Below are 16,209 nucleotides of genomic sequence, written 5' to 3' on the forward strand. Positions count from 1 at the left end.
GGCAGAGATCCCATACGGAGGACAGAGATCCCATACGGAGGGCAGAGATCCCATAGAGAGGACAGAGATCGCATACAGGGGGCAGAGATCCCATAGAGAGGACAGAGATCCTATATGGAGGGCAGAGATCCCATACAGGGGGCAGAGATCCCATAGAGGGGGCAGAGATCCCATAGAGAGTGCAGAGATCCCCTATACGGAGGGCAGAGATCCCCTATACGGAGGACAGAGATCCCATAGAGAGGACAGAGATCCCATAGAGAGGACAGAGATCCCATAGAGAGGGCAGAGATCCCATAGAGAGGGCAGAGATCCCATAGAGAGGACAGAGATCCCGTAGAGGGGACAGAGATCCGATACAAAGGGCAGAGATCCCATACGGAGAACAAAGATCCCATAGAGAGGGCAGAGATCCCATACGGAGGGCAGAGATCCCATAGAGAGGACAGAGATCCCATAGAGGGGGCAGAGATCCCCTATATGGAGGACAGAGATCCCATACAGAGGACAGAGATCCCATACGGAGGACAGAGATCCCATATGGAGGGCAGAGATCCCATAGAGAGGGCAGAGATCCCATAGAGGGGCAGAGATCCCATACAGAGGACAGAGATCCCATACAGGGGGCAGAGATCCCATACGGAGGACAGAGATCCCATACAGGGGGCAGAGATCCCATACGGAGGACAGAGATCCCATACAGAGGACAGAGATCCCATACGGAGGACAGAGATCCCATACGGAGGACAGAGATCCCATACGGAGGACAGAGATCCCATACAGGGGGCAGAGATCCCATACGGAGGACAGAGATCCCATACGGAGGACAGAGATCCCATACGGAGGGCAGAGATCCCATAGAGAGGACAGAGATCGCATACAGGGGGCAGAGATCCCATAGAGAGGACAGAGATCCTATATGGAGGGCAGAGATCCCATACAGAGGACAGAGATCCCATATGGAGGGCAGAGATCCCATAGAGAGGGCAGAGATCCCATAGAGGGGCAGAGATCCCATACGGAGGACAGAGATCCCATACAGAGGACAGAGATCCCATACAGAGGACAGAGATCTCATACAGGGGGCAGAGATCCCATACGGAGGACAGAGATCCCATAGAGGGGGCAGAGATCCCATAGAGGGGGCAGAGATCCCATACAGGAGGCAGAGATCCCATAGAGAGGACAGAGATCCCATAGAGGGGGCAGAGATCCCCTATATGGAGGACAGAGATCCCATACAGAGGACAGAGATCCCATAGAGAGGGCAGAGATCCCATAGAGGGGCAGAGATCCCATACGGAGGACAGAGATCCCATACAGAGGACAGAGATCCCATACAGAGGACAGAGATCCCATACAGAGGACAGAGATCCCATACAGGGGGCAGAGATCCCATACGGAGGACAGAGATCCCATACAGAGGACAGAGATCCCATACAGAGGACAGAGATCCCATACAGGGGGGCAGAGATCCCATACGGAGGACAGAGATCCCATACAGAGGACAGAGATCCCATACAGGGGGCAGAGATCCCATACGGAGGACAGAGATCCCATACGGAGGGCAGAGATCCCATAGAGAGGACAGAGATCGCATACAGGGGGCAGAGATCCCATAGAGAGGACAGAGATCCTATATGGAGGGCAGAGATCCCATACAGGGGGCAGAGATCCCATAGAGGGGGCAGAGATCCCATAGAGAGTGCAGAGATCCCCTATACGGAGGGCAGAGATCCCCTATACGGAGGACAGAGATCCCATAGAGAGGACAGAGATCCCATAGAGAGGGCAGAGATCCCATAGAGAGGGCAGAGATCCCATAGAGAGGACAGAGATCCCGTAGAGGGGACAGAGATCCGATACAAAGGGCAGAGATCCCATACGGAGGGCAGAGATCCCATACAGAGGACAGATCCCATACAGGGGCAGAGATCCCCCATAGAGAGGGCAGAGATCCCATAGAGAGGGCAGAGATCCCCCATACAGAGGACAGAGATCCCATACAGAGGGCAGAGATCCCATACAGAGGGCAGAGATCCCATACAGAGGACAGATCCCATACAGGGGCAGAGATCCCATACAGGGGGCAGAGATCCCATACAGGGGGCAGAGATCCCATACAGGGGAAAGAGATCCCATACAAAGGGCAGAGATCCCATATGGAGGACAGAGATCCCCCATACAGAGGACAAAGATCCCATAGAAAGGGCAGAGATCCCATAGAGAGGGCAGAGATCCCCCATACAGAGGACAGAGATTCCATAGAGAGGACAGAGATCCCATACAGGGGGCAGAGATCCCATACAGGGGGCAGAGATCCCATACAGAGGGCAGAGATCTCATACAGAGGACAGAGATCTCATACAGGGGGCAGAGATCCCATACAGGGGGAAGAGATCCCATGCAGAGGACAGAGATCCCATACAGAGGACAGAGATCCCATACAGTGGGCAGAGATACCATACAGGAGGCAGAGATCCCATAGAGAGAACAGAGATCCCATAGAGAGAACAGAGATCCCATAGAGAGGACAGAGATCCCATAGAGAGGGCAGAGATCCCATAAAGAGGACAGAGATCCCATAAAGAGGGCACAGATCCAATAGGAAGGTGGTAAGAGAAGTCTCAGCATGAAAAATGCAAGCAGAAACTGGAGAATGATCAGGTGTCTGCATTAGAAACAGACTGGGAGCACTGATATCTGATAGGAGGAGGCAGCCTGGAAACACTGATATCTGACAGGAGGAGAGAGACTTAAAACACTGACATCTGACAGGAGAAGAGAGACTTAAAACACTGACATCTGACAGGAGGAGACATATTTATAGCACAGATATCTGACAGGAGGAGACAGACTGGGAACACTGATTTCTGACAGGAAGAGACAGACTGGGAGTACTGATCAGGATGAGACAGACTGGGAACACTGATATCTGACAGAAGGAGAAAGACTGGGAGCTCTGATATCTGATTGGAAGACACAGGCAGGGAGCACTGACTTCTGACAGGAGGAGACAGACTGGGAACCCTGATATCTGATAGAAGGAGAAAGACTAGGAGCTCTGATATCTGACAGGATGACACAGGCAGGGAGCACTGATTTCTGACAGGAGGAGACAGACTGGGAGTACTGATATCTGACAGGAGGAGACAGACTTATAGCACTGAAATCTGACAGGAGGAGACAATCTGGGAGCACTGATATCTGACAGGAGGAGACAGACTGGGAGCACTGATATCTGACAGGAGGAGACATTGGGAGCACTGATATCTGACAGGAGGAGCCAGACTGGGAGCACTGATGTCTGAGAGGAGGGGACAGACTGGAAGCACTGATATCTGACAGGAGGAAACAGATTGGGAGCACTGATATCTGACAGGAAGAGACAAGCTGGAAGCACTGATATCTGACAGGAGGAGACAGATTGGGAGCACGGATATCTAACAGGAGGAGGCAGACTGGGAGCACGGATATCTGACAGGAGGAGACAGATTGGGAGCACGGATATCTAACAGGAGGAGGCAGACTGGGAGCACGGATATCTGACAGGAGGAGACAGATTGGGAGCACGGATATCTGACAGGAGGAGACAGACTGGGAGCACTGATATCTGACAGGAAGACACAGGCTGGGAGCATAGATATATGACAGGAGGAGACAAGCTGGAAACACTGATATCTGACAGGAGCAGACAGACTGGGAGCACATATATCTGACAGGAGGAGACAGGCTGGGAACACTGATATCTGACAGGAGGAGACAGACTGGGAGCACTGATATCTGACAGGAGGAAACAGATTGGGAGCACTGATATCTGACAGGAGGAGACAGACTGGGAGCACTGATATCTGACAGGAGGAGACAGACTGGGAGCACTGATATCTGACAGGAAGAGACAGACTGGGAGCACTGATTTCTGAAAGTAGGAGACAGACTGGGAGCACTGATATCTGAGAGGAAGACACAGGCAGGGAACACTGATATCTGAGAGGAAAGGAAAGGCTGAGAACACTGATATCTGAGAGGAAAGGACAGGCTGGGAACACTGATATATGAGAGGAAAGGACAGGCTGGGAACACTGATATCTGACAGGAAAGGACAGGCTGGGAACACTGATATCTGAGAGGAAAGGACAGGCTGGGAACACTGATATATGAGAGGAAAGGACAGGCTGGGAACACTGATATCTGACAAGAAAGGATAGGCTGGGAACACTGATATCTGATAGGAAAAGACAGGCTGTGAACACTGATATCTGAGAGGAAAGGACAGGCTGGGAACACTGATATCTGACAAGAAAGGATAGGCTGGGAACACTGATATCTGATAGGAAAGGACAGGCTGTGAACACTGATATCTGAGAGGAAAGGACAGGCTGGGAACACTGATATATGAGAGGAAAGGACAGGCTGGGAACACTGATATCTGAGAGGAAAGGACAGGCTGGGAACACTGATATCTGAGAGGATAGGACAGGCTGGGAACACTGATATCTGAGAGGAAAGGACAGGCTGGGAACACTGATATCTGACAAGAAAGGATAGGCTGGGAACACTGATATCTGATAGGAAAGGACAGGCTGGGAACACTGATATCTGAGAGGAAAGGACAGGCTGGGAACACTGATATCTGAGAGGATAGGACAGGCTGGGAACACTGATATCTGAGAGGAAAGGACAGGCTGGGAACACTGATATCTGAGGGGATAGGACAGGCTGGGAACACTGATATCTGAGAGGAAAGGACAGGCTGAGAACACTGATATCTGATAGGAAAGGACAGGCTGTGAACACTGATATCTGAGAGGATAGGACAGGCTGGGAACACTGATATCTGACAGGAAAGGACAGGCTGGGAACACTGATATCTGAGAGGAAAGGACAGGCTGGGAGCACTGATATCTGAGAGGAAAGGACAGGCTGAGAGCACTGATATCTGAGAGGAAAGGACAGGCTGGCAGCACTGATATCTGGGTAATAGCAAATGATGAATCAGAAATGCAGATCAGTAAAAGTAACATGTTAGGAAATCTGAAGCATTGGGAGGTTAGGTTGATATGAAGCTGTCAGTGAGGGAATACATTGTGCTGGAGAGAAGCCAAGAACTGATGTGAGATTTCCTCTTGTGTCTCCTCTACAGACATCCACCTTCTCTGCAGACAAGAACACTGACTAATACTCCACATTACGATGGCGGATACGGATCCACAGCTTATGGTGAGGATGTGAATTTATTTGTGTTCCTCCTTTCTTTTCTAGATGAGTGCATGACTAATAATAAGACTGAGATCTATGATACTTATTGGGCGCATTAGGCCTACCGTGTAGAAATTATACTCCAGGATCAGCTTCCTATAGCCTTTGTTTTGTTTCTTCATATGGGAAACTTTACATATGATAAAAGAGTCTTCTCATGTTATGGGTATACTCTAAGCCAGTGGTCTCCAAACTGCGGCCCGGGGGCCAGATGCAGCCCTTTGCCTGCTTTTATCCAGCCCTTGGGGCACTATTTCATCCACTGATACCAACAATGGAACAAAACTCTCCCCACTGACACCAATAATGGGGCACAATTCCTCCCAGTGACACCAATAATGGGGCCAATGACACCAATGATAGGTCACAATTCCTCCCACTGACACCAACAATGGGGTGCTCTTCCTTCCTCTGACACCAAAGATGGGGCATTGCCTATTCCAACTGACATCGGGACCTCTTCTACTCCCAATAGCCAAAGTCCGGCCCCCCCTAAAGTCTGAAGGACAGTGAACTGGGCCTTTCTTTAGAAAGTTTGGAGGCCCCTGCTCTAAATCATTTCAAGTATCTATAGTGTACTTTGATGAATGTGGGAAGCATAGTGTAGGATGGTGTCAGCCAGCTACTGAAATAGATGGATAGGGCTGTTTGTGTGGGTATTATTCTTCCTCCTCGGGTTTTTCTTTTTCTTATCATTATTTTTATTAGTTGCTTGGTGGCCAAAGATGCAAAATATATGACTTTTGTTTTCTAGACCGCTATTATTTTCCACTGTAATGAGAAATATTATCGGCATATGCAAAATATAGCAAGGGAAGGTCTGCAGAAATACTACAATGATCCCGTGCTTCTATTTTTTAAAGCTTTTGGCATCCTGATGGAAGGTAAGTCATCATATAATATCCGTAAGGTCAGTACTCCCCATCTCTTGCCTCTGTCTATGACATCGCTCCTTCTCATAGTGCAGCTAAAGGCAATTCCTGTTTAATACACTTATAGAGGGGAATTTATCAAACCTGAACCAGGCAGAATCTGGAGCAGCTGTGCATGGCGATTAATCTGCTTCTCTCTTTAGCTTGTTCAAGTTAAGCTCTGAAAATAAAAGATAGAAACTAATTGGTTGTCATGCACAGCTGCTCCAGTTTTAATGAATTCCCTTCCACAGAGTGTTACTGTGTGCCTGAAGAGCCATATCTTGGTTACACTAGGGATCTGATCTGTGGGAGGGGTAATCCCTTTGATTGAAAAAGAGATCAAATGCAGATTTCAAACTGAAATACAGGAGTTAGATATAAATATGGAAACACTACATGATTTGCAGGTGTGAAAGTGACCGCATGTTTCGCATTGAAAGCGGAAGTTATGTAATATTCTTTTGCTTCCGCTGTGTGATGAGACACCTAGCTAACAGGTGGGAAGCCTCACTATAGTCATTCACTGCGTGCGCTGCTTTTAATACGGAGTCATTTCAGAGTTTTGTGTAGTTTCAAAATCCCAGTGCACACATTCCTGCATTGAACAATGGCTGTATGTGGGTGGTAAGTGGGTAATGTAAGTGCTGTAAGTGGGTGATGTTGCGACCAACGGCTGGAACCGCGATGCATCAAGAAACTGAAATATCGCCAGCACACTGGGTTTCTCCAATATGGGTCCAAAGCTTTTAGCCCCCGGTCATATCGGGTGTGCCTTGGCATGCGATTTGCATGCCATGCGACTTGCAATCGTATGCCAAGTTGCGCCCTATTGTCCGCTATTAGAGCGGTCATATCGGTTCGGTTCCAACTTGATCAGAGCCGCACCGATTTCTAAAGTAGTGCATGCACTACTTTTGTTGCGATTTTCATAGACATCTGTGTCAGATGTCTGGCAAATCGCAACTGAAATCGGCAGGTCACGTGATATTGAAATTGTACAACCTGACTGTAAGTCGTACGATTTCAAAATCAGCTTTGATGTGACCAGGGACCTAATGTGTAACCACACCGTTACAAAGAAAGCAACTTTTCGGAGTCACGCAGGACCCCTTCATCAGGCATGTGATGCATAAAGGGGTTCTGCGAGACTCCGAAACGTTGCTTTCTTTGTAACTATGTGATTACACATTAAAACTTCGGACCCATATTGGAGAAACCTGATGTGCTGGCGATATTTCTATTTCTTGATGTCAGAGCTTAGGGAACTTCAAAGAGGGCATATTGTTGGTGTTCGGTTAGATGGTGTCTCTGTGACTGGAGTTGCCAATTTATTTGCTGTTTTGCGAGATACAGTATCAAAGGTTATGACGGCATATACAGTTTCCAGGAAAACGTCATCTGGCAAGCATAAGCGCAGTCGATATGGTCAACTGACCGAAAAAGACAAAAGTACATTGCACAGGATTGTGACCCGGAATAAGAAAACAACTGCTGCAAAAGTGACTGCAGAGCTCAAGCTCAACTTGGTTCACATCTGCTAACCTACTGGGAACCTCGGTTCCCATGTGGATTGTGATTTCCCAAGTAGCGCAGGGACTTCTTTCCTGCATATCCTGAGGCACGGGAGTCCATTCAAATGAATGGGCTCTCGTGCCCATGCAAACCGCCGCCTGCACGGCCGCACATGCGTGAAACTGGACTCAGTCTCATTCATTCTCCGATCTCAGTTCATGGTTTGTTTAGTACTTTGTAGTTTGGCTTACAATTAGTGAACATAATAGTGTGTACTGTTATCATAATGTTTTTTCTTCTCTCACCAGACCGAGTGCAGGAGGCCATTCGAGAGCTAGAGTCCATCAGAGAAGTTCCAGATGTCTCTTTATGCACCCTTATGCTTCTAATTTATACTCATAAGAAAAGTGGTACCTTTGGTAAGGTTTAATTCTTATTGCATACATTCTACACTCAAATTTGCAGCTGAACTCTGGAAGCTGTGCCCCCCACAAAAAAAAAGGCAGACAGAGAAGTACCATTCAACATTATTGCCTGTGGTTTCATCATGTCTCAACATGCCTTGTTTTATGCTATAAAATATTGGTATGGTGCTACAAAACACCTCCCCCTTTCTTCTTTAGATTTGAGTGCTATAAATGACTCTCATGTATTAATCTCACAATGAGAAAACTAACTGTGCAAAAAAACCTTCATATGTGCTATAAAACACCTCCCCCTCATCAATAGATCCGTCTGTTACCCCAATGTTCCATACATAGACCACCTTTTCTTTATATACATGTGAATAGTGAACATGCTACAATACACCTCCTCTTCCTCTTGAACATATATCCCTACTCTATTACTAATTGGGTAATGTATTGTGTTTTTTTTGCAATAAAATTAAATTTTTTTCCAAATATTGCATTTGAATAACCATAGCGAACATACTGTGTGACATAAAAAAATGCAAAAAGCATGAATTTATTCTCTAGGGCCTCTGCTTTAAAAAATCTATAATGTTTGGGGGTTCTAAGACATTTTCTAGCAAAAAATACTGATTTTAAAATGTAAACAAAAAGTGCCAGAAATGGCTTGGGGCTGAACATTTTTTTATTTAAATTCAGATAGAGTAAAACCGGCCATACATGCGTTGAATTCCAAAAGAATTTTCTTTTGAAAATGTTTCCTAAGAATTTTAATGTGAATTTGGCACTATTAGTGGGCCACAGCAACAGACGATTTTCGAGCGATCATCGAATTTGAGTTTTTGGGCATGTTGGAAATTTTTTCAAAAATGAACGAATTTCTAATCAGTGAAGGGAGAATTGTATGAGAAATATAATTGAAAAAGAAATGAGCTTGAGCTGTGACCTGGAAAGAAAAGAAAATTCTTGGCCACGAAAATTATTTTCTGTAGCAATATGGGATGAAATTGAAGGCTTGGTTGGTCGAATTTCAAATTTCAATGGTGGCACCATCTAAAGAAAATTAGTTCAGAATTCTACCCATGTATGGACTGCATTAGGGAGGGTTATAACAACTACATTTTCTTTATTTTTGCCATCTGTGTCCCATTAGGGAATTTTTCCTTCACTTCCTGTTTTATAACCAAAGCATGAAGTGAGAGGAAATTCCTCCAAAGTGAAGGAATCCCTGACTGTCAGCGGGCTTAGCAGAACTAGTGTCTCCATTGGAAGACTTCCCCTCTAATATTATTATTATACAGGATTTAAATAGTGCCAACAGTTTGCTCAGCGCTTTACAATATAATGGGAGACAATACAGCAACAATACAGTTCAATACAAGAGGGAAAGGAGGGCCCTGCTCCTTGTAGCTTACAAACTAGGAGAGAGGGGCTAGTGGTACAAAAGGTAGTAACTGTAGGGGATGGACTGGTAGGAGGAGTAGAAGATTCCATTATTAGCTGAGGGAAGGATAGGCTTCCCTGAAGAAATAGGTTTCCAGAGATCGCCTAAAAGTGAGCAGAGTAGGCAATAGTCTGATACATTTGGTTAGAGAGTTCCAGAGGATGGGGGAAGCTCTGGAGATGAGCATGGGAGGAGGAGACAAGGGAGCTAGAGAGGTCTTGCGAGGAGTCGAGATGACGGTTTGGTTGATATTTAGAGACAAGATCGGTGATGTAATTTGGGGCAGAGTTATAAATGGCTTTATACGTTATTGTTAATGTTTTGAATTTGATCCGTTGGGCAATGGGAAGCCAGTGGAGGGTTTTGCAGAGAGCGGTGGCAGACACAAAACGGTTAGTAAGGTGGATGAGTCTGGCAGCAGCATTCATGATAGACTGAAGAGGGGATAGCCTGCGATTAGGTAGGCCAATGAGGAGGGAGTTACAATAGTCAAGGCAAGAGATAACAAGGGAGTGAATAAGTTGCTTAGTGGTTTCCAAGGTTAGGAACGGGCGTATCTTGGAGATGTTGCGGAGGTGAAGTCTACAAGATTTGGACAGTGATTGTATTTGGGGGTGAAAGGACAGATGGGAGTTACACCTAGTACCCTGGTATGAGGGGAGGAATGATGATTGTGTTATTGATCTTGATGGAGAAGTCAGGGGGGGGGGGGGCACAGGCTGGGGGGAATACTAAGAGTTCAGTTTTGGAAAGATTGAGTTTGAGGAAGTGGAGTGACATCCATGCCGATATGTCACTTAGTAGGTTAGTAATGCGAGAGGAGACTGAAGGGGTGAGGTGAGGGGTAGAAAGATAGATTTGTGTGTCATCAGCATAGAGATGGTGCTTAAAGACGTGGGAGTTTATCAAGTGACCAAGGGAGGAGGTGTAGATGGAGAAGAGAAGGGGTCCAAGGACAGATCCTTGAGGCACCCCTACAGAAAGAGGGAGTGAAGAGGAGGAGGCAGCATTATAGGTAACACTGAAAGAGCGCTGCGATAGGTAGGAGGAGAACCAGGAGAGAGCAGAGTCTCTGAGACCAAGAGAGTGGAGTTTTTTGAGGAGGAGGGGATGATCAACCGTATCAAAAGCCGCAGAGAAGTCAAGTAGTAAGAGTATGGAGTAGTGGCCATTGGTTTTAGCTGTTAGTAGATCATTAGTGAGTTTTAGTAGGGCAGTTTCAGTGAAGTGCAGTGAGCGAAAGCCAGACTGTAAAGGGTCAAGAAGGTTGTTGTCGGTGAGGTGGGAGCTCAGCCCATTGTAGACTAAGCGTTCTAGGAGTTTAAAGGTAATTGGCAGCAGGATGATGGGTCTTAAGTTGTTCAGGTTGGTGGGGTCCAGGGAGGGCTTTTTAAGTATGGGAGTGATGTGCGCATGCTTTAGAGGGGAGGGGAAGGCACCATTAGAGAGGGAAAGATTGAAGATGTGAGTGTGGGAGCATAGGATGGAAGGAGAGGGTGACCGTAGTAATTGTGAGGGGACAGGATCCAGGGGGCAGGTAGTGAGACAGGCTTCCGAGAAAACCTTAATGACCAGTTCGGTAGTAGCGAGGTCAAAAGAGGAAAGTGTTGAGGGAGGTTTAGTATAAGGTATGCTAAGTGGGATGGGTGTCTGTGCAGTGGCGATGCCCCTACGAATTGCGTCAATCTTGTTTTTGAAATGATTTGAAATCTTGTGAGCAGTGAGTGAGGTACTGGGTGGTGGTGGAGGTGGAGAAAGTAGAGAGTTAAAAGTAGAGAAGAGACGATGAGGACTGGATGACAGGGTATTAATAAGAATGACAAAGTAGGCTTGTTTGGCAGCATGAAGGGATGAATTGTATGTTAAGAAAGCAGATTTATATCGGGTGACTGCTTGCTCTATCCCTATGATCCTGGTCACAGGAGGGGATGCCTGGTGATAACCCAAAATTTTAGATTTTCTTTTACTTTTATGTTCATTGATAATAGTAAACAGGCCAAACAGAGAGGATGAATGTCCCTAACAGAAACACAGACAGCAATAAAAACCTGATGGGGGTTCTAATTCATCTCCACTTTATCCAAAACAAAAAAAAAATTGTTTTGCCGTTAGTTACACTATAATGAAAACTAATAGGAGAGCCTTCAGCTCAGGTTTAAAAACTTTGCCATTGATGTCCTCAAAAGATAAAAGTTGATCTAACCTCTTGGACTCTGCCTAAAGTAAAGTATTAGTTGTGGATATTTACCTGTTTATTGTTCACATTTTTTCAGGATCATTAGTCCCAGTAAGTATAGCTAGTTGTCTGAGCCCTCTTCTCTAACACTGGTCTTCCATCTGAGGGAAGATATACAGTATATGCTGGAAATTCAATAAATATTTTTTATGGATTGGTGTAGTAAAAAAAAAAATTCACCTTGTTGTTCCCAATGACTTTTATTGTGTAAAATGTATATATTTCATTTATGTAATATTTCATTGCATATTTCTCACAGATCGTGAGGAGGTTTCTGAACTGGAAAGTAAGTTAAAAGAAAACCGAAGGTCAGCAGGACCTAAAGCTCTCTATTATGCAGGACTACTTCTGTGGCTGCTTGGAAGAAGTGACAAGGCACAGGAGTATGTTGACAGGATGCTGAAAATGTCCAACAGGTCAAATGAGGTATGCAGTGCTCCTAAGTGATCTGTCCAGACTTGATCCAGCAACGCAAGTTGGAACAATGACAGAATCCTTTTAAAGCTAAACTCCAGTTAAATATCTAAATACACAAAACTGTTTAAACTGGGAAAGGATTTGTAATTCTGTGGGGCAACTCTATGTACACACTGTTGCACAACCAAGAGGGTATCACCTTTTTCCCTGTTGGAATTGGGGTGCATTCACACCTGCAAATGCACCTGATGTTGATTACATTTAAGAACCCCAGTGGGAGTTCCCGTTAATGAGCTGGCAGCCTCCCATTGCTTTAAATGCCTCTGGCAGCTAATCACCGGGAAACCCCGCATACAATATGCATCGGGTGCATTCACAGGTGTGAGTGCACCCTTACCCCTGGTTCACATTTCTGCGGCCATGTGGGCCACGTTTTGCACGGACACAAGAGCCCATTCATTTGAATGGATTCCCCTTCCCCGGGACATGCAGGGAAGAAGTCCCTGCACTTCTTCGGAAAACGCAGCCCGCACGGGAACCGAGGTTCTCAGTACAGTTGCGATTTCCAGTGTGGGCCGTGTGCCATTAGAATTAATGGCACCCACCCACGGGTCCTCATTTCTCTGTGAGGGTGGTGTGGCTGCATATATTTTTGTGCGGATCCGCAGCGGCACCACCCGCACAGATGTGAACCTAGCCTTAATGAATACAATGTTGTGACCTCCCCACCTACAACCAGCCAAGAGGGTAACACCTTTTTCCCTGTTGGAATTAGGGTGCATTCACACCTGCGAATGCACCTGATGTTTATTACATTTAAGAACCCCATTGGGAATTCCCGGCAATGAGCTGGAAGCCTCCCATTGCTTTAAATGGGGCTGCCTCTGGCAGCTAATCACCAGGAAACCCTGCTGGGATTTTTGCATGTAATCGACATCAGGTGCATTCACAGGTGTAAGTGCACCCTTACCCCTGGTTCACTTATCTGCGTCTGTGCGGGCCGCGTTTTGCACAGACACGAGAGCCCATTCATTTGAATGGAGTCCCGTGCCCCGGGACACTCAGGGAAGAAGTCCCTGCACTTCTTCAGAAAATGCAGCCAGCACGGGAACCGAGGTTCCCAGTACAATTGCGATTTCCAGTGCGGGCGGCATGCCATTAGAACTAATGACACCCACCCGCGAGTCCGCATTTCTCTGTGCGGGTGGTGCAGCTGCACGTATTTTTGTGTGGATCCGCAGCGGCACCACCCGCACAAATGTGAACCTAGCCTTAATGAATACAATGTTGTGACCTCCCCACCTACAACCAGCTGATTGTGCAATGAAGGAGAAGCGAGATACTGGTAAATCACTAGCCTTGCTGTCTGAATCTTTCAGCACATGTGCATTCAACAGAGCCTGATTCACTGCCAGCGTTACCCATCCTCTTTCACTATCAGTACTGTTTGCAATAGATGACAGAGGTTGTTATCAAGGTAGATTGGGTATTTATGCTACTTGTATCAGAAATAGACTTAAATATCTTTAAGGCCCCTTTCACGGGTCTGATCAGGTCTGCCTTTCAGTTTTTCAGGTTGGTGCACCCCTGTGGACCAGCAGATGTAAATGGACTTGTGTCCATTTACATCTGCATACCTCTAATCTGATACAGTCCACTAAAAAAAAACCCAAAGGGGATCCGTCCCCCTCCATCAAATGGGATCAGTTTGGAGGACAGTTGGGTGTAAATGGATAGTTTACAGTCCGTTTCCCCCTGCCCATCCATAGAGCAGAACAGGCTCTGTTTATGTCTACTCTGCAGAAAATGAGAGGACACAGAACTGTCATCCACAACTCTGCTGTGATTAGCAGGGGATCATTACACAGATCCTCTGCTGATTGAAACGGAGCCTCCCTGTGTGAAAGCGACCTAAAGGAATAAACCACTAAATAAGTGATGTTTTTATATCAGCCTGGAGTTTAGCTTCAACTTTGAAATATTCTTGTTTCCTTAAAGCTAGAAATGTATCTGCTTATATTCTGCCCTCCCTTGTCTCCCCCCCCCAATCAACAAATGTTTTCTGTTTTTATTATGTATTATATTTTAGACCCAGTTCTCCTCTCAAGAGTCCTTAGCCTTGATGCAAAAAGTGGGATGGCTTTTGGAGGAGTTATGCAAATGCCTTGATGCATGGATTTTAATCTGGAGAAGTGGGCATTCTTAGGCAGGCTGTATATGCATGTAGACTGCCCTAAATAATGCCCACATGTGATTTTTTGCTGACATAACTGAAAACACTAAAATTCAATGCAGGCTAGGTTCACACCTATGCAGGTTGGGTTTGAGCCATTTCTGCATTGTGTTTTGAATTGCGTTTTTGGGGGGGGGGTTTTTTCAGTTTTTTTTATTTTTCTTGTTGCTAGGCAGATTTGAAAAGCAAACTGCAAAACACTTGAAAAATGTGGCAATAACGCAGCAAAAACGCAATACATTCTTTTCTGCAGCGTTTCCATTAAAGTCTATAGAACCAAAAATGCAACATTTTGCATTCAAATAATCCCCTGACCCTTTCCAAAAAACACACCAGGTGGAAACTTACAGGTGTGAACATGTCCTATAGGAAATCATGTTAAATGGACTGTACTGCATTTCTGCAAAACGCTGCAGAAAATGCTTAGGTGTGAACCTAGGGTGATAAAAGAGGTGGGACAGGTGGGCTGGGTGATAGATGTTTCTGGTCTTTCTCCAGCCAAGAAATGAGGCTGCACGCTGTGAGAAGCTCACAGTGTGCAGGAAATCAGAGTAAGCAATTTAAATACAGAAAAGGAGCCTTTACAAATGTGGAAGACTGAAGGTAAGGCTGGAGTTCAGTTTTCAAGAGTAATACTTGAAAAGGCCAGAGCATTTTATCATGACTTTTTCTGAAAAGACCAGTTTTGTGGCTCTGTCTAGCTCTAGTACTCCTGAGTCACAAACTGGTATTCCTTGGTGTTGATTTACTAAGGGGAAATAGACTGTTCACTTTGAAAGTGCAATTGCTCGCTGCAAGGGAATTAGCGCCAGAGCTTCGTGAATGAGGTCAAGATTGTGCAAGAAGTATCTAATCACATGCAAGGAAAATGAAAAAAAAAACAGCATTTTTGCTTGCACATGATTAGACAATGGAAGTCAGCAGAGCTTTTCCTCATTTACCAAGCTCTGGTGCAAATTCTCTTACAGAGTGTGTTGTAAAGTGAACTGTCTATTTGCCTTTAGTAAATCACCCGCCTTGTCTCTGTTCTTGTTGCAGGGCAGTGACTCTGAAAGCATTTAAGACAAATCTTCAGTAGCACAGCCAGGGAACTAGCATGTTCAGAAAAGTCATCAGTAGCAGCCCATCTATTTCTGTCGTGACTAGAGCATTGTAAAGTGACCCTGTCACTACAAAGTTCAAACTTAGCCAAGCCCACGCTGGAAAAATAAGATGCTGTATACATACTTTTCTGATGGTCCATTTCTTTAGCCACCAACACTTTACTGTTCCCTGGCCACTTTGGGTATCCAACACTTCTGTGTGTGGGAATACCTGTGCCTCCCGCCTCACACTGTGTTTCCTTTTACTGGCTCATACACCACTACAGCCTGTGTTGGCACCTGCGGCAGCTGGTGATCACTAAAGCAGTGAAGACTTGGGCCCCTGGGAAGGTAGGTATACCATATGTCCTTTAAAGCATGGGCTTAGTTTAATTTGGAGGAAAAAAACTTTCTAAAAATGTGACGTTATTTTCCATTGTGGGAGATAAATACGAGTTTTCAAATTTATTGTGATGTATTCTTGCCTTACATGATCTGCTTCCTGATCTGAATTTGTTTTCTTTTAGGGGTTGGTGCTGAAAGGATGGCTTCTCTTAACCCTAGAACCCTCTTTGGCAAAGTGTGTTAAGTATTTTGAAGAGGGAACGCAGAGCAACAAAGACTTGTTAGGAATGATTGGAAAGGTAATGCATTATTTTGTGCTGATCTATCACAACCAGGGGCAGACTGACCATTTGGAAA

The 16,209-nt window shown here is 45.7% G+C and overlaps 1 protein-coding gene across 2 annotated transcripts in view; it reads left to right on the forward strand.

Annotated features, from left to right (window-relative positions):
* TTC21A (tetratricopeptide repeat domain 21A) overlaps positions 1 to 16,209 on the forward strand; it is a 99,084-nt gene that overhangs the window by 1,413 nt on the left and 81,462 nt on the right. Inside the window, exons 2-6 of one of the 2 annotated variants that reach the window (XM_089673134.1) lie at positions 5,144 to 5,220; positions 6,014 to 6,143; positions 7,994 to 8,104; positions 12,035 to 12,201; positions 16,035 to 16,151. In XM_089673134.1, the coding sequence (XP_089529260.1) occupies positions 5,194 to 5,220; positions 6,014 to 6,143; positions 7,994 to 8,104; positions 12,035 to 12,201; positions 16,035 to 16,151 (552 nt within the window). In that variant the 5' untranslated portion in view covers positions 5,144 to 5,193. The remainder of the gene's footprint in view (positions 1 to 5,143; positions 5,221 to 6,013; positions 6,144 to 7,993; positions 8,105 to 12,034; positions 12,202 to 16,034; positions 16,152 to 16,209) is intronic. The other variant, XM_089673135.1, reaches the window with a different exon arrangement.

Source organism: Staurois parvus, unplaced genomic scaffold (genome assembly GCF_062004578.1).
Source record: "Staurois parvus isolate SC_StPar_1 unplaced genomic scaffold, SC_StPar_1.0 ptg000136l, whole genome shotgun sequence".
Taxonomy (NCBI): Eukaryota; Metazoa; Chordata; class Amphibia; order Anura; family Ranidae; genus Staurois; species Staurois parvus.